We start from the raw sequence: 23,884 nt of genomic DNA on the forward strand, positions 1-23,884 counted from the left end.
TATAAAATTATGCAATTCTAGCTTATTTCTCCTCATGAAAAATGATAAAACATGACTTTCAACCATTTGAAAAGCCAGACACAGGTCTGTCAAAACGTAAGGTACATTCAATGTAATGATTCATAGTGTCTCTAATAGAAAGATTCAGCAGTTCTCAATCGAGACCTTTATTTCTTCTCTGAATAAATGATGCCTGAAATTTTTATTCTTGTTCTAATGGAATTTCAATGGCCTTCACTGCAAATCTACTGGAAATTTTTGCATATTAAGTGGAAAAAATTAAATGATGTTAACCACATTTTAATGTGATTAAGGCTGACAGGGTCATTATTTCTGCTAATCACTCAGTTTAAAAAGCTCAAACAAAACTTTGTAACAGACAAGGTTTTTAATTTTCTGTATATCTTGCTGAAATTTTTTTTTAAAACTACAGAGGAATAAGAAGGAAAAGAAACCCATACAGTCCTTGACAAAAACCAATGAGTATTTCCTACAATTCTCAGATGGCTTTCATTATACTTAATCTGGTGATGTAAAAACAAAAATGCAAAACAATCTTATACAGCACATGCTTCCCTGGTCTCTTTCCCTTTAAACATGAAGAGGGTAAGAAAATACACTTTGTAGAATTCTGAGTTCTGTGTTTCCTATTTGTTGCTAAATGGAAACAAATACAGTTTTTTCTTTAGATCTTATAGCAAACTAAAAACAGAATTAATGCATAATACTCCCTCAAACAATACTTCAATGTTCTGTTTTTTTAGATTAATCTATGCCATGCAACATGGAATGTTTCAAATTTATCAGTATAAACTAAAAATCTTCACCAATACAAATCTCCAAAAAGAGTGACACTAATCACTGTTAATAATAATAGGAATTCTAATGATCAGCAGTACTTACAAATAATTTGTCCTTTCTGTTTTCTGATAAGAAATTTATTTTGTTCATGGTCATTCTACATTAGAAACTTAATATTAAATTAATTACTTAAGATGGCAGGTATATTTGATGTAATGTGCTCTACTTGCAAAGAATTGTTCTTACAAGTATATAATATTCTTGAAGCAAAAATGAGTAGGAACCTAGCCTAAAAGGACTTAGACAGTATCTCTTCTAATTTTCCAAAAAGAAAAAGCTAGGTATATAACCCATACCGCTACACAATGAATCAGTCAAATACCTCACTACTCCTTTTGTTGGCTGTCAACTGCTTAACCAACACTGGTTGTTGAAAATCATCTTTATCTTTCAGCTACTAAAATGGTAATTTCTAAAAATGATTTGAGGACTGTAATTCATTTTGACATATGAAGGAAATATGACTATTCCTAATCCAGAAGTTACAGATTTTACAGAAACAAAATTAATTAGCTTTTACAAAAATATGACGAGCAAATGATTTTTGAAAAGAAACACACACCTGAAGTTCAGGCAGTCTAATTCACCTCAATCTAGTAAACTTAAATCAGATTCAATGACTAAAAACAAAACACTTCATACATAAAAAAAGATTAAGTAACTATTTTTTGCATTGTAGTTTTTCTAAAGCTGTTTGAAACTGTGATCACTGCAAATAATAAACCAACAATTATAAATCTTAAGCTACAGGTGCAGTACCTTTATCCAAAACCAAAAACATCAAACCACAAACAAAACAAACAAAAAAAGATCATCCTTTTCATGGTAAATTACTCAACTGCATGCAAATAGATAAATGAGTTTTCCTCACTGATCACAATCTAAGCAGCTAACAAAAGCAGGCCACCTGGTCACAAACAAGTCCTTTGAAATATAATTTAGCATAAAGTTTGAGAAATTGCTGTTCCACTTTCATATTAAAAATCATAACCAAACTACTTTTCAGCAGGAAGCTCAGCCTTGTGTGAAGAGAAAGAGATTAAGGTCTGAAGTAGATTATATGAGTATCAGGAAGTTCAATATTAGTGCTGCATTGTAGTTATAATCTTTGACGTCTGTAGAAAGAATTAATATTGCTGAACTTTTAAAAATTTTTAGTGTGATGCTATGCACTGGTGCATCAACTAATAACCCTCCAGAATTTCTGTGCTCATCTAAAAAGAGTCCCTGCTGAATGTTCTAATGCATCTTATTGTGAATCTTCAGCAAATAAAACTTCAGTATGAGCTCATGATGTGCTTTGCTGCTGGAAAGTCACAGACTCTGTGGGAAGCTTTTTATCTTCCCAGCAGTCAGTTCTCTGAGAACATCAGTGCAGCTACTGTAGTTACCTGTAGATTACTTGTATTTTCTCACATCTGTGTCCAGCAATCTAAACCATGATGATAAAGGGTCATTAGGCTTTGAGTGAGGAAGGGGATGGACTAGACAATTTGCTCTGATAAGCTCCTTGTTGGGAGCTCCAGTTTAGAATGTGAAATGTCGGTATGTACAGTCCTACACTAAAAAGAAAGAAAGAATTTCAGTTTTCTGCACTAATAATTAAAAATGATGCAATTTAATATCTCCCTATAGTCTACTGAATCACATTTTATTTGGGGGATTTATAATTAAAAGTATTTAAGAGAAATAATTTTCTGCTTGTAAAATGGACGTCTACGCTCTATTAACCACAAAGAATTCAGGTACAATTACTAAGATAACTGCTGTTTGGAGCACAGCAAAGCAATCTCCCGCAGTGGGACTTACAGTTCAATTTACCAGTTGGGCAAATATTTTGTGCTCCGTAGTAGTCTAGAGAGTTAAAAGCTATAGGTAACATTTGAGCCGTGTTATACCTGGAGAAAAGTTTCTTCAATCCAAATGGATTGTCTATATTTCAAAGTAAAGAGAGTATCCCAGAAACATTCCCCCAAATTAATATTATATAATTTTAAAACTAACATAAAATACAGTTGTCACAAAAACTCTGACTGACCTCTTGTCCTCCCAAAAATAGAGCTCATAATTTAGAACTCAGCACTGTATTTTAATATTTTCATATTTGTGTTGGATCCTAAATCATTCTGATACTTAATCACATTTTCCTAGTAATCAGCTGATAGAATGTGTTATATTCTTGATTAGATTATAGAATGGGAATACTAATTACTTAATTTCAAATGGCTTAGAATAACTGTCAGGTTACAGAAATATAAAAAAAGAAAAAAATTTCTGGCATCCTACAGTTATTATGTGACCAACTATATACACAGGATGAAAAGGAGAAGTGTTTTTGTTTAGTGAAAGAAAGAGGGACTTTAAAAAAAAAATGCTTGCTAAATTTGCCTATCATAATTTATCTCTTTATTTAGGTATGCTTATTTTTGTACAATATTATATCCTCTACACATCTTCCTCCAAAAGGAAATTTTAAGAGATAACAGTGAACAAATAAAACACTACCCTGCCTCAAAGAACTATATTAAAGTTACAAAAGTATGTGAATAAAAGCATACAATATTTTAAAACATCAAGTAGTGATTTTTTTTTTGGAAATAGCTTGAAAATAGTATTCATTTGAGCCATTTGAAGGCTTTCCAATGCTGCTGGAAAAGAAAAATAAAAATACTTATTTTGAAAGTTGTTTGCTAGCACTAAATACAAGCAAGCAGTATTTTCCAACAGATTATAAAGATAAACTAAGCATTTTTAAAAACTCCTGTTCTTCCTTTTAAATATATGAATTGTCTAAAATCCCTTTAAGAAAGACCATAAGATGGAAGATATGTCACTATTACCAATGTGGGGCTATTTCTTAAAATAAAAGTTACCATACAATATAACATTTGGGTAACTAACATTAACATCCTCAGGCAATATGAGAACACAAATCCATAATAATTATTCATACACCAAGCCACTATAAACCTAAATCATTTCTGAAGACCTAAATGTGTCAAGAACTTTGACAATTATGACTGGAGCCAGGAAACTGTAGCAGCGCAGAATTTCTTATGAATTTCTCCAGTTACTTTTTATAAATGCTGTCTTGGATGACAGCTTAATGTGTACCACATGCAATATTTATTCTTCTTCAGTGTCAGACTGTCTAGCCATCCAAGGGAATACAAAGAATGTCACTTATTAGGATAAAAGCACAAGGAAGGTAATCAAGGACATATGTAACATCAGCCAATCATGCCCTATTTCAACATCCTATTCCATTCATAACAGTTCAACAATTATTTGCTTACTGATAACTTGCTTTCAGGCTGTTTGTGTTCACCATAATGGTGGTTTGCATTTATTTTGCTCTTTAGAATTGGACACTTGCTGTGCCATACATGTTTGTCAAAACTTTGTATCTTCTGTCAGAAATGGCTTAGCATATCAAATAATTTCTATTTGTCAGGAACCACAAATACAACAATCAGCAACCCTTGATGTCAACAGGGCACTAAAATAACCATAAGCAAATGTATAACTATTAAATATTTACTTTAAAAATTCTATAAGTGATATACAGTAAGAAAGTCGTCATTATTAGCTAAGTCACACTCACATACCTTTCCCTGCATATAGCTAAGAATATTTAACAGGCATTGCTTTTTCTTTGTTTCAGTTTTCCCAGATTATGAAGCTGATAAGAATTTCCCAGTGTAAATTTGGTGGCCTTTAAACTATATATCCAAAATGCCTAAGTAATATCAAGTCACATTAAAACATATACTTGACCAACAACACAAATTTCATTTGATAATAGATTTAAAATAACACCCACCACACATCATAATCGCAATATATGTAACTGTAGGAAAGTAATTACTTAATCATTAAACTTTTACCAGATACTTCACCCATGTATCCTATTAACATTTAAAAGCTTTTAAAAGTACTAATTTCAAGAGATCTAGACAACTAAGATGTTTACCTCTGAACATAGGAAAGGAAGCAAATGGTTGATACTCTCCATGTTTTCTCTCTTGGTCTCTTTTTTTCTCTTCTGTCTCAGATTTGTCCTGAAGTAAAGTTCTCTGATGCAAGAAGTATCCCATGCAAACTATTCTATACAATATCAAATTAGACTCAGAAAAAACCCACTTTTAAATAATAAAAACATAATTATGAATTTTGTTTTTTCAGTCTACATCTAAGAACGATCTTGTAAACCACTGATTTTCTTAGCTACATAGTACATGTTACAACATAGCTGCTGAAAGGACTAGGGAAAAATCCATTTGGATAGAGTTGGAAAGGTACAGGGATTAGTCTAGATTAATGAAAAGAGAAACACAGTCAGATTTCCTGAGTGCCACTGTTCCATTTAAAAGTCTTGAGTATTCACGAAATAGTAAGATCTCTCTATATATGAAGTTTGGTACTTATATTTCTAAACAGATTTCTAACTGGATTCCAAACTTCAAAATAATTTTTTTTTAATAGGGGATAGAGAGGAAACAAAAATACGGTGAAAGAAAGGGGAAAATGCAAATGACCTTACCCTTGTTAATTTCGGAGGGCAGACCATTACAAAATTATAAAAAATAAAAATAAAAATACGTATATTTAGGAGAAAAAGAAGAAAATGTGAAATTGCTATCCTTTATTTATTGAAAATTAACAGGTTAAAACAAACATTTTATTGCATTTATAGCATGCTTTTCAGCCATATGTTTATAGCAACAAAAAGTGTTAAAAAAAAGAGTTGTCTATATTGGTTGTACACTAGTGAAATGACAGAAACCCATACTTGTTGGAAAGCAAAGATAAATGCAGTATTTTATGTAGGTAAGACTCAAGTCCGTTAAGAGAATTTATTGTGCAGACACTAATTAATTAACTATGTTTTATCATATACATGCATTTTTCATCAAATTATGAGAATTAAATCTCAAGACAAATGGACCTATTTACACCACAGAATAATTTAATTTAACATATGGAAAATATTTAATTCTCATTATTCTATAAGAAAATTGTTTCTTTCTATTTCACAGGTGAGGAAACAAGGGCTATAAGGAAACTAACCAAACTATCTTGAGTCCTGCTTATGTAAAAACACTGCATTTATGTTTGCTCTCTAGCTGGTATGGGTTTCCGTGTAATTTTTACCAAGATACAACTAACACAGACAACTCTTTTTTTTTTTGTACCTTCTGTTTCATGAACAGCATGCTATCAATGCAATAAAATGTTTTATACTTTCTCTCATGAGCTTGAAAGAAAGATAGATATTTGGGTAGATATTTGCCATGTTAGTAGGATTAAACCAAATGAAAGAATATATATAAGTGCCTCAAAGTCCAGCATACAATAGATGCACAAAAATGGTAGTCATTATTTTGCCCAAGACTTGGATGTATGTATAGATAAATATACATATATATGTATATACAATGTTCTTTCCAGTATATTGCTATGTGCTAATATAGTATTTGAACAGAAATAGTATACAAATTATCTGTTTGCAATTCAGTTAATAAAAGAGATATGCACACGTGCACATATATGCACAATTCCATGTCTCAAAAACACATCCAAGTTACTGAAAATGCAAGGAAACAGAACAAACCACTATGAGGTTAAAAAAAAACACATAAATAAAACAACCAAGTGGCAGAAGAAAGTACTTATCTTAAACAAGGATTAATTATATGTATTTTCCATGTAAAAATATATAAGCTATCTTAACTGTTGGCCTTACACAAAGGGCTATTAAACTGGTATATGTTTGGAAAATAGTTTTCAGAGATAAGCCCATGAAAACAAAGATACAGTTTTAGATAACATTTTTACATTATGTTCAGTTAGCATTCTTTAACCAAGTTACAGTGAATTTTTAGTCTCATATTTTATAGTACATGAACTATTATTTCACAACAACAAAACCTAGGCTAAATGAAATGTATAGTGATAGGAAACGTGGCTAGCATGTGACCCATTTCTCAGGCCTTTTCTACCTTTCCAGCATCACCAATGCCCCAGTGGTGAGATACCATGACACAGCAAAGAATAAGAGCTATAGACATAAACTGCGTAGGCCTGAATCTTGGCACCACTGACTGGCTCTGTAGCCTTGGCTAAGTTCTCAATCTCTCTATACTTGCTTTGTCTTCCTTAAAATAATAATGGTACTTTCTTCATAAGGTTGCTGGGAGTCTTAAATGCAATGCATATAGGTAAGTGTTGAGTACATGTTGAATGATGCCACTACTACTAACACAACACTTTAGGCACATGAATTACCTGCTGCTATTCTAGTTCCTGATATTCTCTCATTTCCCTGTTTATTTGCACATCAACCCCCTCACCCCAGCAGTGAAGAACTGCTCTTAACAAATTGTATGGTATGCTAGAGGAAAAAAAGAAGGAAAATTCTGCTTGTCATATTCATACATAAAAACTGATCTGTGGTTATAGATATATTTTCTGAGGTCTATTCTGTAGTATTATTTTAGACTTGGCAACTTGATGTAATTTTTAGACTCGTTTCAATAAGAATGATTATATTTTTTCTACCAAAACTTTCATATATGGTATGTTTAAAAATGAATGCTAAAGTAGGTGCTAAAATATATTGCTGTAACAATATTATACAGTTAACAAAATTACAGCAGTTAAAACTTATTACCCTAAGAATTTGTCATCTTGAGAATGGTTTTCTTTTATTAACTAAAACCCTAAACAATTTAGTAGAGACAATATTTTCTGAGATAAAACAGAGCAGAATGCAAAGTTAATGAAAGCAATATTTTCAAAGATTTCTAAAGATTCACAAATATATCTGGTACTGTCATGTGTGGAATTCCACAAATATTCAAGTCAAATGGGTCTATTTTTTCCACTTGCCTGCTACAAGGACCTGTGCATGTTCCATAATCTCTCCCGCTGCCTCATCTGTAAAATGGGCATGATAATAGCTATGTTTTGTAAGTATTCTTAAAATTTTCATGTTTTATCTATCCTTCTATTAACACCTCACCAATTTCTAAGCTCAAAAGGGAGCCTGGAACTGAGCAGGAACTCAATAATAAATGATGATTTGCTATGTACGTCTTTTGGTTTGGTACATGAAAAGCTAAGTCATTGTCATTTAATAGGAAGGTAGGGGCAGGAGAGAGGAAAGAAAAATGGCACAATTTAAAAGGTAACAATTTTAAATATAAATTATATATGAAAACTACTAGTGACCTTCATGTAAGCTAAAAAACAATTACCAACAGACAAATTTTTTCAATCTTTTCCTTTTAAATTTCAAAACGGACTAATAAGCCCAAAGATGTTTTCCACAAACTGTTCTTTTTAAAGAATTTCTGAGGAAAATGTTGATAACCGCCTAGGAATACTGATGCCTACCCCTTGATATTAATGACAGATTAAAATTTAAAGTACTGAAAAGGTACCTTTGTAACTGTATTAATGGAAACACAAATCATGTTTATCTCTTTGCTAGTTTAACCCATTCTTAAACTAAAATGCAGATCTCTTAATCCAATTATGAACATACTTCACTTGTATAAAAATTCACTTTAAGGACAAAATAATAGTGTCATGAAGGCTATCTCTGGATTTGTATGAGGATCCAATGAAGTAATGTAAATTGAAACATTGTAAAATTTTGACAAACGTAGGTTGTTATTATTCTTAATAAAGTTTAGTCTACTTCTTTGAGGTCATTTACATCAAGGGACTTTTAAAAGAAGTGATTTATGAATAGTAGTCTGGATCAGCAAGCTGTTAGACAAGCATGAAAAAGGAAAGATGAAATTCAAAGTAAATCTATGTAACTGCAAATTTTACTTGAACACATTTAGGATACGTTTTAATATTTATTTAATTGTAATTTATTTGAATAAGAATTTATAAGCTCTTTTCTAGTGGTTGTCTTCACATTCTATTCTTTTTCGATGCTCCATCATATCTGCCTTTGCATTTTCTGTTCCCTCTCCATGGACCGAGCTTTCCTCAGATCCTCTCTCATGGTGCACTCCCTGACTTCACAAAGGCCTTCCCTGACTACCCTAACTAAACTAACACCCTCTTACCCTGCTTTACTTTTATTTGTCCTAATCACTTCCTGACATTATATTAAATATTTGTTTGTTAGTTGTCTACTATCCCACAAGGACTATAAGCCTTGTGGGGGCAAGGGCCTTTTCTGTTCAGGCTCAATGATTATTTGCTTAGAAAAGGAAAAAGGAAACAGTACTTATCTGCTCAATGAACTCACAGTCTTCATAAGAAACATAAATTTGAAATTTATATTCATAATGACAGTTTTCATGAAGTTAATTTCTCTTCTTGATATAGCATTAAAAAGACTGAACGAGGTACCACTGTGCAGCTCTATCCTTTTCTACAGCCTTCTCCCAGGAAAACACTGTTATTCAGATCATGCATACTGCATTAACACCACACCCTTCACAAGGCCCTGCACTCTCCTATCACCAACAGTCCTTAAGATTTCTGGGCTTCAACATTTTCCTCTACCTCTACCAACTACTGCTCAAAACTCTCATTTTATGAGGGCAGTTCATCTCAACTCATAGTTTTAGAAACAAAATCTGACTCAGTAGTCCTTAACCTTTGGGGAACAGATTTTGTTAAAAAAAAATATTAATAGACCTCAAAGTATTCACCAGAGTCGGGCAGAGAAATTCTTTGTGTACATGAAACACTTGTGATTTGAAGAACACTATATAGCTGTATGCCAAAGTTTGTCTTTCATTTCCTAGAAATGTGTGTGCATGTATGGGGAATATATGTTTTAATTTCATCAGAGAATCCTAGAGAATACTTGTTTTTTAAAAGAGCTTTAGTCTCTCAGAATTAGAGAAAAATTTGTGAAACTCCTCCCTATTGTATGCAGTGAAATTCTTTACCTACTTGAAGAACAGACGAAAGCCCTGACGTATTTGATAAACCATATCACTCATAAATCAGTAAGTCAACAGACGGCGCTAATGAAGACAACAACTGCCTCTCCTGAAAGTACCACTTTCTCAAATTCAGTGAATGACCTTGCAAAGAGAAATTACTGTCTCTAAACTGTATTTTGCAAAAGGCAAATAAGCCAGGGGAAATTCCTAACATGCATAATATGGTGTGTCAGTAGCGTTGTGTCCATATAAAAGGATGTGCTTTCTTCCATAATTATGTTTTTCAAATATGGAATCATAAGTCTGATTTGGTTTCATTATGACTATGTGTTCTAGGGCACTAATACCTCTTGATACGAATATGAAATTGCTAAAAGAGTAACCAAAACACATTTAATGAAAACCAGAAAAGTTTACAAGTAATATTACATGAACACACTATACAAATGCCAAAGGACATTTCAAGTAAAAAGATTCCTGAATGGGCAAAGGTCTTTTTTCTCCCACTCCTTTCAGCCTTTCATCTTTTGCAATAAAAAGATTGTCCCGCTTTAGTACATTCTTTTTAGCACTCAAGATTTTGATCAGAGATATTAAGAAATAATCAATTCCACAAAATACATTCATCAGTAATTATTTGAAATCCCAATTCATATTGCATATGGTACTGTTTCAAAGCTTTATCATAATACAAATTAAAAAGCAAACAATTGGTTATTATACAGTAATAAAAACAAGGAACTGTAGCATAAATAAGCAAAACTTTGCCAGAAGTCAGGATATGGATTTTCTTCGGGAACATAAGTAATGACTAGAAATGGTTCATAAGTGAGGTTTCTGGGATGCTGGTAATGTTCTAGTTCTTGATATTGGTGGTAGTAATATGAGTTATTTAATTTTTTAAAATTCATTGAGCCGTGTACTTTTCTGTACGTATAATTCAATAAAAACTTTACCCAAAACTCTAAACCTCCCCCCACCCCAAACCCTCCAAGAAACTGTAAATCAGAGAAGGGGTCTTAAGAAAATATTTTCTTTTTAGATTAATTTATAACTTGCTTCAGTAAAATTAAGAATATATTGTATAGGATTTACCAATTTAATCAATTCCATACTAAAAAAAAAAGCAAAGCAAAGCAAAGCTCAGTTTAGACTTCCAGAATACTCTTGACCTGTTCTATTACCCTTTTACATCTGTCAAAGGAGCAAACAAGCACTAGTCCTCATAAAGGCATCCCCACTAACAATGACAATTTATAGCTTATAAAATTTAATTCAGCTAAAAAAACTCCTCACATGTTAAACTTATCAACACTACATTGTAATTTCAAGTCGGTAGAAACATACTTGGAAAAATAATGTATTCTCATAGGCTTCATAATGTTAGATGCTTCAAGATGAAGCTCACACAACATTCTCACAAAACCGTATGAACCACAAGTAATTAAAAAAAAAACCTAGAAATTATAATCCCCCCCAAATACTGCATGAATATATCAGCTTTTACTCTACCAGACTAGTGGATGATAAAGTAAAACATTTTAAAAAAATCTTAGATATGTGTATATTGCTTTATATACTAGGGTATGTTTCTGAAACCTTTATATGAATTGAACCTAATTTCAAATCTACTTGAGAAGTCTCCTGCACTAAAATGAATAATTTATTTAGGAATAATTAATCATTTCTACTTTATTTGTTTCAAGTAAATCAAATGTATAACAATCTGGTTTTTTCAAAGCAGCATATCTGTGTTAAATTTCTAGCTTCAGTGAATAATCTTGTCAGAAATTGATGACTCCTTATAATAGTTTTACAGAATACATCATAGTATTCCTGAAAGGCCAAGGAAATGTTGTGGGAAAAAAGTTATATTAACCTTCTACAAATATAATAGTTAAGTGGACTTCTGCTCAAGTTGAGTTAAGTATATAGCCTGAAAATAATGGAAATCAGTGAACAAATCTTCCTATAGTGGTGCATACTGCTCATATTGATAAGACACAATGGAAATGTGCTACTACATAATATGTGCTGTGGAGAACAACGTCCAAGGATGAGTTAGGTAGAACAATTCCTGTCAGACCACCTACTGTAAACAGGAAAATAAAACCTAAGGTTCACAGTAAGGCAAATGATCATTTAATATTACCTCCATGGAAGGTTGCCAATCAACTACTTTTACTCCTGTAGGAAAAGCAATAATTATAGTAGCTGTGTAAAGTATGCTCGTGTGTCAACATCTATACCTACTGTGAATATATGATGAGCTCATATGAAAAAGCCTAAGAAACCAATAGATATTATAGCTCAAACTACCCCTATATACCTGAAAGGTTTTTTCCTGAGGAGCATGTAATATATATAAATATAGCTTTATATTGTATATGTACACATGCACTCAAATTAGATGCAAAAAATGAACATACCCCCTCTGTAGGGTAGTTAGTGAGATATAGTACCTGTAATTCTTCCAGTTCAAGAAATCAAAATAATATTGGACTTATTCCATAATTTTCCCCTAACCAGGTACACAGTGCATATCACCAAACTACATTTAGTTGTTGTGTACAAATTAAGTGAAAAAATAACAAAAACAGAAAAGTGAGGGTAGAGAAGACTGAATCATAGAAAAATAATAATTAATAAAACATTTTTCTATTTAAAATTTATTTAGTGAAACTGACACATTGTCCTTGATTATCCAACAGTTTAAAAGACTTTGCAAATACTTGTCTACCTATCTTGAACCAATTTCGAGACTCAGATTAATTGACTCATATAATATTAGCCAGAGAGTAATGTTCAGTGACCACAAGCTTACCACGGCATATGCAAATAGATTACACACATACAGAGTCTGACTGTCTTAAGTTTTAGTTATACTTTCCAGTTGAATAGGAATATGTAGTATAATAAATAACAAAATACAATTATCCTTTATCAACAGTTTCAAGAAAGATGGGGACAAAAAGAACACAAAAATGAAACATAATTGGAAACTAGGTACGTGTTCTACTGATTTCATAATTGGATAGCATATACTAACAGAGCAGCAAAGGTATAAAGATTGAAATTCATATCTCTAATTAAGCAACAGTTTGGCAGGTCTAATGTCCTGTACCTGCTTGACACCATAACTCAGAAGGCAATCTCAAATGAAAATTAATACTACATGTAATAGAATCTTAGTTAAAACTAACTGATCACATTTGAAAAATGAAATCCTCAAGTGTTCAAAAATCACTGACATAAACCAAAGACAATAACAACTTCTGCATAGTTTTATTCTTCAAAGAACAGCAATATATAATGATAAAAAAAAAAGATCTCTGTGGATTCCCCTTACAACATCTTGATTACTGTCATCTGATCACAACACAACTGTAACCAACCCAGCTGCCATGTCAGCTTCCATTCAGGGCCTAGGTCTTAATCATAAATCAACAATATGACCAATTCAGCATTGTTAAAATCAGTGAGTAGATGCTTGGAGCCATTCCAGTTTTTACATCTTTCAAAAAGGTCACCTACCCAGTAACACAATAGACTTATCTTTCAAAATGTTTCCTTCTTTTACTAGGATTGAAAAATAATACGTTACCATTTAAATTTAAAGTGAACTTTAGCTAGTAATTAAAATGTTCATTACTTCTGAAATAGTGACCCACTAAAATATACTTTGTCTTCCTTTTGTGGCCAGAATCACAAACCACTCCTTCTCTTTCCTGACCATTCAAAATAGTTTTCTAGATATAAAAGACCCATGAAAATATTTATTACTGTTTCCTGCATCAGTCTTAATTTGCTACAGCAATATTACATAATCTTAAAAAACAACTTTTTCTTTTGTTAAAGGAGCAACCAATGTAAATGGAGCTTAGATATAAACATTACCCAAAAAACAAGATGCTAACACAAATTAAAAGGATTTAGTAATTAAAATATATTTCAACAATCTACATCTGCTTGCAATGTAATAAATGATGAAAACTTAGCATTCATATCTTTCATAATAAAAATTTATTCTGCACTTTAATACAAAGGCTATGTTGCACAAACAGAGGATTTAAAGCTGTAGCAGAATGGCTGAATGAAAGGAAAATGGCAATCTTTCTGGCTCCAGTAGATGCCATTCCCTATCACACAATGTTTCCCACTCATAAATACATGACAAATACTTCCTCAATCATTTTTTACGAGCAGGGATGCACAGGGGGTAGTCAATGGCTAGCTTGAGGGAAAATAGGAACAGCAGGCGGCAGAAACTGTACAGAAAATGGCTATGTGGTAAATTCTCTTCTGGAACATCACTCAGTTACCCAGTCTTTGATCTTTCAGCTACAATTACACTAACTTCCACAAGATCTGATCCCTCCACCCCCATCAAACATACACACTACCCCAAACCAGATCATTAGTCATACATAAAATCTAAAATTTGGTTTTATAAATAGGATCATCCGTACCTCTACATTTTTATAAATTAAAATTTGCTATTTAGACAAGAGTTTACTTTCAATTGGCTATAACCATATCATCATCACAACTGGTCTCACAAAAAACATGGGGTGTCTGGCGACAGCTAAATCACAGACTGGCGTCTCCCAAGCAGTCTGTCTACCATTAGGGTCTGGGAAATGGTATTTACTATACAATTAGAGCCAGGGAGTTCTACCTGTAATCATCCAAATACAGGTGTGAGAAGCCCCTTTGGGCAAGGAAACTGACTCATCCCTTTTCATGTAAACTTTGATGTCTGTATTGTTTCACAGAGCCTCAGGAAACCTTACCATTCATACCACAATGAGATTTATTAACTGAGGTCAAATAATTTATTTTAAAATTCCTTCCCAAAGGTAACAATTTTTAAATACTAATCATGAAATTTATAAGAATTTTATATAAGAAACAAGACAGAACTGTTTATTTTTAAGTAAATTAACTATTGGAGGACACTGACCAGGCAGAACTAAAGTTTCATGTCAGGTTTATGTTTTCTAGAACATTACCAATAAAGAGGCCAAATTCAGCTTCCTATCAGGAACACAAAATGTCTTATAGTATTATCAACAGGGCATTTTTAGTTGCAGTAATTTAATAGAATTTATTCTAATGATTTATTGGAGTTAACCATCTGACATTAATTATTGTTTTGGCTTCCAGTCTATGAATGTTTATTTTTCAGTTTAAAGCTTCTCACTCTTTGATATCATATGGAAATGAGAATTTTTAATGGAAAATTGAAACCATGTGCATCTAAGTACTTAATGAAGTACAGGGGGAAAAAAACGACAATATATTTTAGAAGAATTCAGATATTTTGCTTTGGATAGTTTTCATTGGTTTGTATGGCTTAATAGTATAAAATAATGAGGGTCCAGTGAGCACTATGCCAAATGTGTACATGCCCATATATTACAAGAACATAGGATTTTTTGAAGTTACTAGTGAATGAAAGGAAACCCTGTACATTTTGGTTACATGTCAAAAATAACAATCAACACATGAATGCATAGTTTTTACCTTTGTATATTTTAAAGTATTTGAATCAAATACCTGGTCTTTCCTTCCACTTACATATAGTTTTTTTTAATTAAAAAAAAATTCTTAAAGCATTCAATCTGGACTTTAAATATATATGCCCAGCTACAATCCCAAGTGGGTATTTTAGAGTCACATATAATATTAACATAGCTAGAAATTTCTAGTTCAAAAAGGTTTTTTTTGCTCTAACTACTTTTATTCTGATTTTGCAAAAGAAAAAAATTAATGTCTATTAAATTTAAATTTGATAAGTAAATATGTATAATTCAATATTGCCTAATTTTTTTTTCCCTTAAGTTCTCTCAGTGTAAATCATTAGGAGACTCATCTCCAAATGTAAACAACAGGCAAAGATTTCTCACCCATTTTAAACTTTTTAATAATGAGAAAAATAAAATCAAACATAGCAGCAAGTACATATGTACGTGTGTGTGTGTGTATGTGTACAGATTTGATATATCTGGGTATATCTGGGGAGAAAAAAACTTACCATTTGTTTTTCTTTCTAATGTAGTCTTTTTCAGAAAGATTAACCAAGTAGACCATTGGTTTTGAAGTCAGAAATAAGTGTTTATTCAACACTTCAATCTAAAGTGAGAGATAGAGAAAGAATCCTTTTAAAAAGTTGAGTAAATATTGAGTAAGTCACTGAAGAACTTGAAAGAAAACTTTTTAAACAAGTAGCCATTTTCATTTTTATAATTCTTGTTTCTAGAAGATTAGTTGTCATGAAATACCAGGAGTAGGGGAAAAGAAAAAAAAGTAAGCCTAGGAATAAGCAATCATTGTGAGAAATAAAGTTTAACTACATATAATAATAAGTGTAAAATAATGACAACTCTAATTTGTGGCCTAAGAAATCAAAGCAAAGGTAATAACAGATGGCATCATATTTGTAACTTACCTCTTTGTCATTCCAATCATGATAGAAGCGAACAGGTTTCTTTTGATCTATAACCCAGGATTTGACTTTGCACATTATGTCCTATACACAATTGAGAAAAAAGTAAATACAAGATGAACACTAAGCATTTAGATACTAAATATTAAAATTAAAAGTTTTCAAATTCTCAAAATAAAAATAAACTCAACTTTTTTACAAAAAGAGAACAAAGTCACACAGATAATTATTTTCAGTATCTCATTAAAAAACCAAATAGCAATGAAACATTAACGTGGCATTAAAATTTTAACATAATGAACTTGGAATACTAGCAAAATTAGTAACAGTCTTAAAAATTTCAAGACAATTAAAACATAAAGACTACAAGAGTTAATAATATTTCAACATTATCTAGTGATGTCACTTGCAAGATAAACATGCTATTAGGAAACAGAGGGGGGTACTGGAGAAAGACTGAAATACAATTTTTTCCTTAAAAAGAAAAACAAACAAACAAAATAGAAAAAATTGAGCCTATTATTGATGATATACCCTCCAAAATATTAAGTCAACTGACCAAAACCCTTTTTATTCTGAATTAATTTTTTTGTCGACACCTTCTCCCTGCCCACTTCTCCTGTCCCCGCTCCAACCCTACCCCCCCCACACACAACCTGCCAAAGCCTCCATTACACAATGGCAAGAGCCCTGCACTGGTGACCTCCAACCAGCTGCATTCACTTTCAGAACATCTCTCTCTGCTGGAAATCTAAAGGCCTTTTAGTTAGCAAGCTAGTGTGCATTCAGAAGGAGTAACTGCAGGAAGAGCCCAATGTGCTTTGTTTCTCTGGCCTTTCTTCACAGAAAGATTAATCATCTGTGAAATGGAAACGGCAAACAGCAAGTGACACAAACTGAACCCTTCAAGCCTTTCCTCATCAGTTTTGTGGTTCTGAATCTAAAAGCTGCGTGTGGCAAGGTTCTCCTTACAGGCAGGTGTTAATAAAAGGCTCTTGGGTCTGAAAGGTCAAACTTAGCTCTTCCAGAAGAAGTGCGTTTGAGAGTCATCTGTTTTTGTTATTGTTGTTGTTGTTGTTAAAGATAATTTATGGATATGTTTTAAATATGCATTTCTCAAAATTTATTGTAATACATAATTATTAGCAATAAATTTCCTACATTTTCATTGATGTATTTTACTTTACCATAAATCAGTTAGTATTCTATAAATATCCACTTGTATAAATTACCTCAATATTTAGTATACCTTCCTTCCAAATCTTGCTGTTACCAACAGGAAAAATAAGGAAAAAGCCCTATAGCCTTAGATCCTGATTTGAAACCCTCCAGGAAAAGGACTTCCCACAGATTTTAACAAGGAAGGGGCAAGCTGAAAACTTTTAATGAAATCTAACATGTTCTGCTTAAGAATAATCACTTTTACTCTTCTATAACTGAATTTCACTCATAAATGTTAAAAAGTGGCTAATGTAACACCATTTCCTACAAGGAGAAGATCAAAGTGCTATATTACAAATGCATTATGATTAAAAAAGCCCTGTGCAGCCTTGCTATTAACTGTTCTTTAAACCCTAAAAGGCTTCCCATAGATCTCACTTGGCACTGCATATACAACCTTTGACAAGTAATGTAGACCATTTTTATTCATTGCCTAAAATTGTAGGCAATTATGTGCGTCACACTGGCCACCTGCAAATTCTGAATGCCTGCTCCAGTTGTCAGTGCAAAAAACTAATGTCGGAGGGGATTAATCTAGGGGGAGAGAGTCCTCTTTAATGGCTCCAGCAGGTGAAATGGCCCAGCTGGTTACTATGATGAGTGGCCAGAACAGCTTATGTAGAGACACGCAACAAGATTATACAAAAGGAGAAAACAGTGGTACCATCTTATATTTGGTCCCATTTGTTTTTTTCAATTAAAAAAAGAAAAGGGAAGAAAACAGACAAAAGAAAGCCAAACCAAAAATAAGGAAGGAAATTAAATTTTAATCGTATAAAAGTATAAAATACTTTTGTAACTATAAACATTTTTACAAAACCAAAGGGCCTCAATAACTGCTGATTGCTAGTGAAGGAATTTTGGTATTTCTCCTTCATTTTAAGTTAACTAGATCATCACTTCAGACGTAGAGATCTTATCGCAAAAGATTTCTGGCATTAGTTTTTTTTTTTTCCCCTTCACACCAACATTATATTACAAATTAGGAGCATTCAAATTTTAGATAAAGAAAATTAGCTCATAATTAAAGTTCTCAAGCAGTATATTCACTAAACCACCTTCAAATCTTTTTAGAAAATTTTATAGATTATAACCAAGTTTTTAAACAGTTGAAAGTAAAAATATTTTAAAATTTAAAATATTTTATTTCGCACTCAGTAGTCTTAATTACCCCCATAAAAGATTTAACAGCCAAGAAGACACCTTAGATTACTAAGATGATAGTTTTACTTAATACAAAACAAAAATAGATTGCTCTCAGATAAGATAATCTTATGTAAATGATCTTTATATGGTATAGTTGCAAAGTGCTATTTTTGTTACATAAGATAAAAACTAACTTTAAGTTCAGCAAAATATCAAAGCTATTATTTATGTTCCTTATCTGAAAGACTTCTGATCAGATGAGAGAAAACGTTTGGACTTATCTGTATAAAATACTTAACGGACAGACTGAATTTTTTCTTATGCTTGTATATAATAATTATAGTTATAGGTATATTAATAATTATAGTTAGAACAATAAGGTTCCAGTTAATCGAATTTAGTTAACTGAAAAAAATAATCTACTCCATACTTAACGTACTTTCAACAAATTAGAATACAATAAAAGCATAAAATAAAAACACTAATGCTTGATGCATTAGAAGTTACTTTAGGATTTTGTATTTCTTTAGTAACGTCATTATGTAGAAATTCAGATGTAGGAGGAGGACTGTTTTGATAACTAACAAATTGCACATTTTCAAAATAAATTCTGTACATGATGAAGATTATGCAAAAATCCCTAGTCATTTGAACTTTTGGTTATACTGCAGCAACGTGAGTATACTAATTTGAGAGGTAACAGCTTGATGCTTAAATGTGGGAATAAGTCCTAGATCCACCACTTACCAGGTCTATGTCCTATTACTTCATTGATAAAATGCAGATAATGATGCTGTCTACCCTCTGGGGGCTATTGCCAAGATCAAGAGAGATAATGCATATAAAATGTTTAGCATAGTTCTTGGCATAGAGTAAGTTCTCAATAAATGTGAGTTGTTGCCGTCATGATTGTTGAAAGACTAAAAGCCAATGATCTACAAAATGGCAATATATTCTCTTGGGTATTCCTTTAAAGCACACATACATCTTCTCCAATCAAAATAATTCATTAGTCCTTTTCTTCAAATGTCTGAAGGATACCAACAATACAGGCTTTCTTAGTGAAATCTCAGTTCAGGCTTCTAGTCTTAACATTCTATAAGGACTAGCTTTTGCTGAACAACTACAATTTAATAACAAAGAAACTTAATTCAAATTCACCTCTAATACTTTGCTCTTCTGCTCTGACTCTTCTTTCTGATGATAGCCTCACATTTAACTTTAGAAATGCTCTATGTTCTCGGTGTATTTTATTACTGTTGTTATTAATAGCAGCTGTAACGTATATAGACTCAGAGAGGATGTATGACTTGACTAAATTCCCATTGCCAGTAAGGGGCAGAGCTGAGATTCATTGTCAGGTCTAAGTGACTTGAAAATTCATGTTCTGTCCAATCACCCTGGCCTCTTGTCTTCCTTACTACTCCTCTAATTACTCCTGGCTTAGCCTAGGCATTCCCAAGGTTGTTATTCAAAGTCCTCACTCTTATTCCAAGGTCATCAGGAAAATTCAATATTCTTAGTATCTGCATACAATAGGTATTGTGAATCCATGTATCACAAAAATAATATTTTTCTTTGCAAACACTAATATATAACCCTTAAGTAGACTTTCTAAGATTACTTACTAGACTTCTCTATTTTGGTGTTCTTCAGTCCCCATAGCAGAAATTATTAATCTATGATCCATAAATGGATTTCAGGAGTTCCCTAATACCCTGAAGTTGTATGTAAAGTTTGGTTTATGTGCCTTTGAGGGATGATGGCACATTTCTTATAAATGCTTTTAAAAAGGGTTCATGAGGCAAAAATCCAAGAACCATGCTTATGAATGACTCAAATGCCCCAACAACAGTCAATTAAGTATATGTTCTAGGTTCATGAACTTCCAGGGCTGAGGTCCAGAGACACTGACCTAAAACTTGCTTTACCCAGACCCTGCACTCAAAATTTATCTATTCTTACCAACGTTGTGCTGATAAAAACTCCAGCCATTATAATGTTTATCTAACACAATTCATAACAGGGATGTTGGAGAATATTACAAATTGATATATCATTATTCTAAAAGAATGAAGTGAGGAGGTAGGGTATAGCTCAAGTGGGAGAGTGCATGCTAAGCATGCACAAGGTCCTGGGTTTAATTCCCAGTACCTCCTCTAAAAATAAATAAATAAGTAAACCTAATTACCTCACCCCCACCTCCAAATAAAGTTAAAAAAAAAAAGAATGAATTGCTTGAGAGTTAAAAATGTTTAGAAAGAAAAATATGTAACTTGCTTTACTATATATTTAAATAAACCATAAAGCTACAGTAATTAGAACAGTGTGAGACTAGCACAAACAGAGAGGTATAGATTAGAAACAACCTAAAAAACCATTAATTGGAGATTTATTAATGCATTCTGGGTCATTCAATAACGGAACAGTTTTTATCCATTAAGACAAGACATATATGGATATACATTTGCATGGGAAAATGTTAAAAATATATTGCTAAGTAAAATGCAGGTTCAGAACAATGGAATAAAGTTAAGAATATAGATTCTGTGGTCAAACAGATTTGGGCTCAAGTCCTGGCTCTGCCACTTTCTAGCTATGTAACTCTGGGGCGGTTACTTAAGTTTGTTTCTGCAAAATTTGGATAGTAATTTCAATTCAACAATTAAATGAGAAAATACATGTAAAATAACTGCCACAGTTCCAGGCACACAGTAAATACTCAATAGATATTAAGTATTATTACTTACGGCAGAATGCATAATGTGATTCCATTAGTGGTTCTGAAACTATATATATTACATATAAATATAGTGTACTCATATAATGAAACTGGACAGATGCCTTACCAAATTGGTAGCAATAGAAATCTTGGGGAAGACTGGATTCCAGAGAGACTTTCCCATTCTGTCTTCTTTTTTTAAAACTATAATGCTGTTTTATTTATTTTTAACCAGTAAATATCTTAAAAACAGGGAAAAAATAAAGGTATATTTACAAGGTGAGGACAAGGGAGGACTTCATCTATCCTCAGCCTACCATCTATAATCCTAAAATTTGATGGCTAACTGGATAGACTTGGCAGTTTATCAAGGTGACTGACTCTTATTCTGCAATAATTAAAGCTTCCAAGCCTGAAACTTCTCTCTAGCCAAGCCCACCACCTTAAAACCTGAAGCTAACACCCAGATGAACTGACCTATGCTGGTTGGGTAGCTTTCACACACATGGCCAACAATGCACTCAGGCCAAAAGAATGGGGGGCAAGGCCTCCAGCTCAAAATAGTCTGGCTAGAAGTCCACTAATACATCTTCCTCCTGCTCCAAGAAAGACCAATCTAGGCTTTTGCTCACAAAAAAGACTTCCAGTTTATATTTTAAATTGAAATTTAGGATCTGCCTGAGTCAGAATATTAAGCATTTGTTGCTCTACTAAATGAATGCTGCTGTTTATGGAGACCAGAGTACTGACCCCTGACTACATTCTACATACTTCAGTGACTAACACTCCCAGAAAAGAAGTCAGGCAACACAGGAGCAAACTAAGACACCTGGCAGCAATGTTCTACATGGCTGAGAGAGTGTGTGTGTAAGGGGGCATGTCCTTCAAGAATTAAAATGATAGGTTAATTCTAGCAATAATTTACTAGAATATATGCTGGCAGTTGTGGGTTTTCAGTTACATGATTCACTGAGAGTAAATAGTGGAAACAACACAGCAATGCTCCTGGCCCCTGTTGGCTATAAAGTGGCAACAGGAATGGACACAAATTCATTTTTGAGGTATAAATCTCAGCAGAGGATTTGAGCATTACTAAGAAGAAGGCAACTGTCCCTATGATTCCTATAAATAAATCTGAATGGATTTCACCATATTCAAGAAAGGACAAAGAGAATCTGATTTTAATAAAAAAGCTACTGAATAAAGAGAATCATAAAGGAATAAGAAAATGATCTCTCTCTCTCACACACACACACAGGCACAACCCCCTCTTAATGAATTGTTTGGCATACTTGGCAGAATGCAAAAAGAGCACCTATGAAACATGAGGCCATTAAAGAGAGGACAGAGTGACATTAGAAAAAAATGGATGAGATGTCAAGAGAGTTGACAAACTAAGAAAGATTTTTAAGGAAACCAAAATCAATATAGGAAAATAAAAATATAATAGAGATTCAACTGACACAGCAGAAGATAATCAGTGGTTTGGAGGCCAAACTTGAAAAGGTGCTATACTGAAGTATAACATCAGTATAACATAAGTAGACTTGATGAAGTATCACAGATGAACACATGCATATAATTACCACCTTGATCAACACACAGAATATTCTTAGCAATGTAGTCACAATGTTCTACTCCTCTCCAGATATCCTAGCTTTTTTGCACCACAAATTAACCCATTATTGAAATTTACAGAAATGGAATCATACAGTATGTACTGTTTTCTGATCAGTTTCTTTTGCTCAACATTGTTTGTGAAATTCATCCATTGTTGGATGTAGTCTTAATGTGTTTTTTCTTTGCCATGTAATATTCCACTATAGGAATATACCTCAATTTATCCATTCTACCATTGATACTTAAGTTGTTTATACTTTAAAACTATTACAAATAAAGCTGTTATAAACATTCTTGTACATATATTTTAGTAGATTTATGTATGCATTTCTCTTGAGCATATACCTAAGACTGGACTTACTCTGACATAAGTCACACATTTACTCAAACACAGTATACATTGCTAATCAGTTTTCAAAAGCAGATGCACTAATTTACACTCTCATCAGCATTGTCTGAGAATTCCATTTGCTACATTCCCTCCAACACTTGGTATTGTCAGTCTTCTTAATTTATGTTAAGTGTGTAGTGTCTTGCTGTAGTTTGAATTTGTATTTCCTTAATGATTAATGGGGAATGTTCTCTTATAAAGTACCTGTTCATGGCTTTTGCCTATTTTCCTATTGGGCTGCCTTTTTCTTATTTATTTGTAGTTTTTTGCATATTATGTAGACAAGTTCTTTGTTAGATACTGTAATATGTTCTTTCACTCTGTAGCTTAGCTCTTCAAATTTTGTTTAATGTAAGTCCTAATTTTAATGTAGCCCAATTCAAAAATATTTGCAGTTATAATTATTGCTTTCTATGTCCGGTTTTAAAAAATTTGTCTATCCCAAGGTCATGAAGATATTCTACGTTAATATGATAGATGTTTTATTCTATAGGAGTTTTACCTTTTAACTCTTTGTAAACTTTACTTTTTCTGTATAGCAGGAGGTGGGTGAG

General features: G+C 32.5%; 1 protein-coding gene across 2 annotated transcripts in view; it reads right to left on the reverse strand.

Moving 5' to 3' along the window:
* The window catches only part of OLA1 (Obg like ATPase 1), a 138,666-nt gene that overhangs the window by 24,320 nt on the left and 90,462 nt on the right, over positions 1–23,884 (reverse strand). For both annotated transcript variants that reach the window (XM_031451681.2, XM_031451682.2), the window contains exons 6-7: positions 16,234–16,314; positions 15,820–15,917 (exon numbers count right to left, since the gene is read on the reverse strand). In XM_031451681.2, the coding sequence (XP_031307541.1) occupies positions 15,820–15,917; positions 16,234–16,314 (179 nt within the window). The remainder of the gene's footprint in view (positions 1–15,819; positions 15,918–16,233; positions 16,315–23,884) is intronic.

This window comes from Camelus dromedarius, chromosome 4 (genome assembly GCF_036321535.1).
Source record: "Camelus dromedarius isolate mCamDro1 chromosome 4, mCamDro1.pat, whole genome shotgun sequence".
Classification (NCBI taxonomy): Eukaryota; Metazoa; Chordata; class Mammalia; order Artiodactyla; family Camelidae; genus Camelus; species Camelus dromedarius.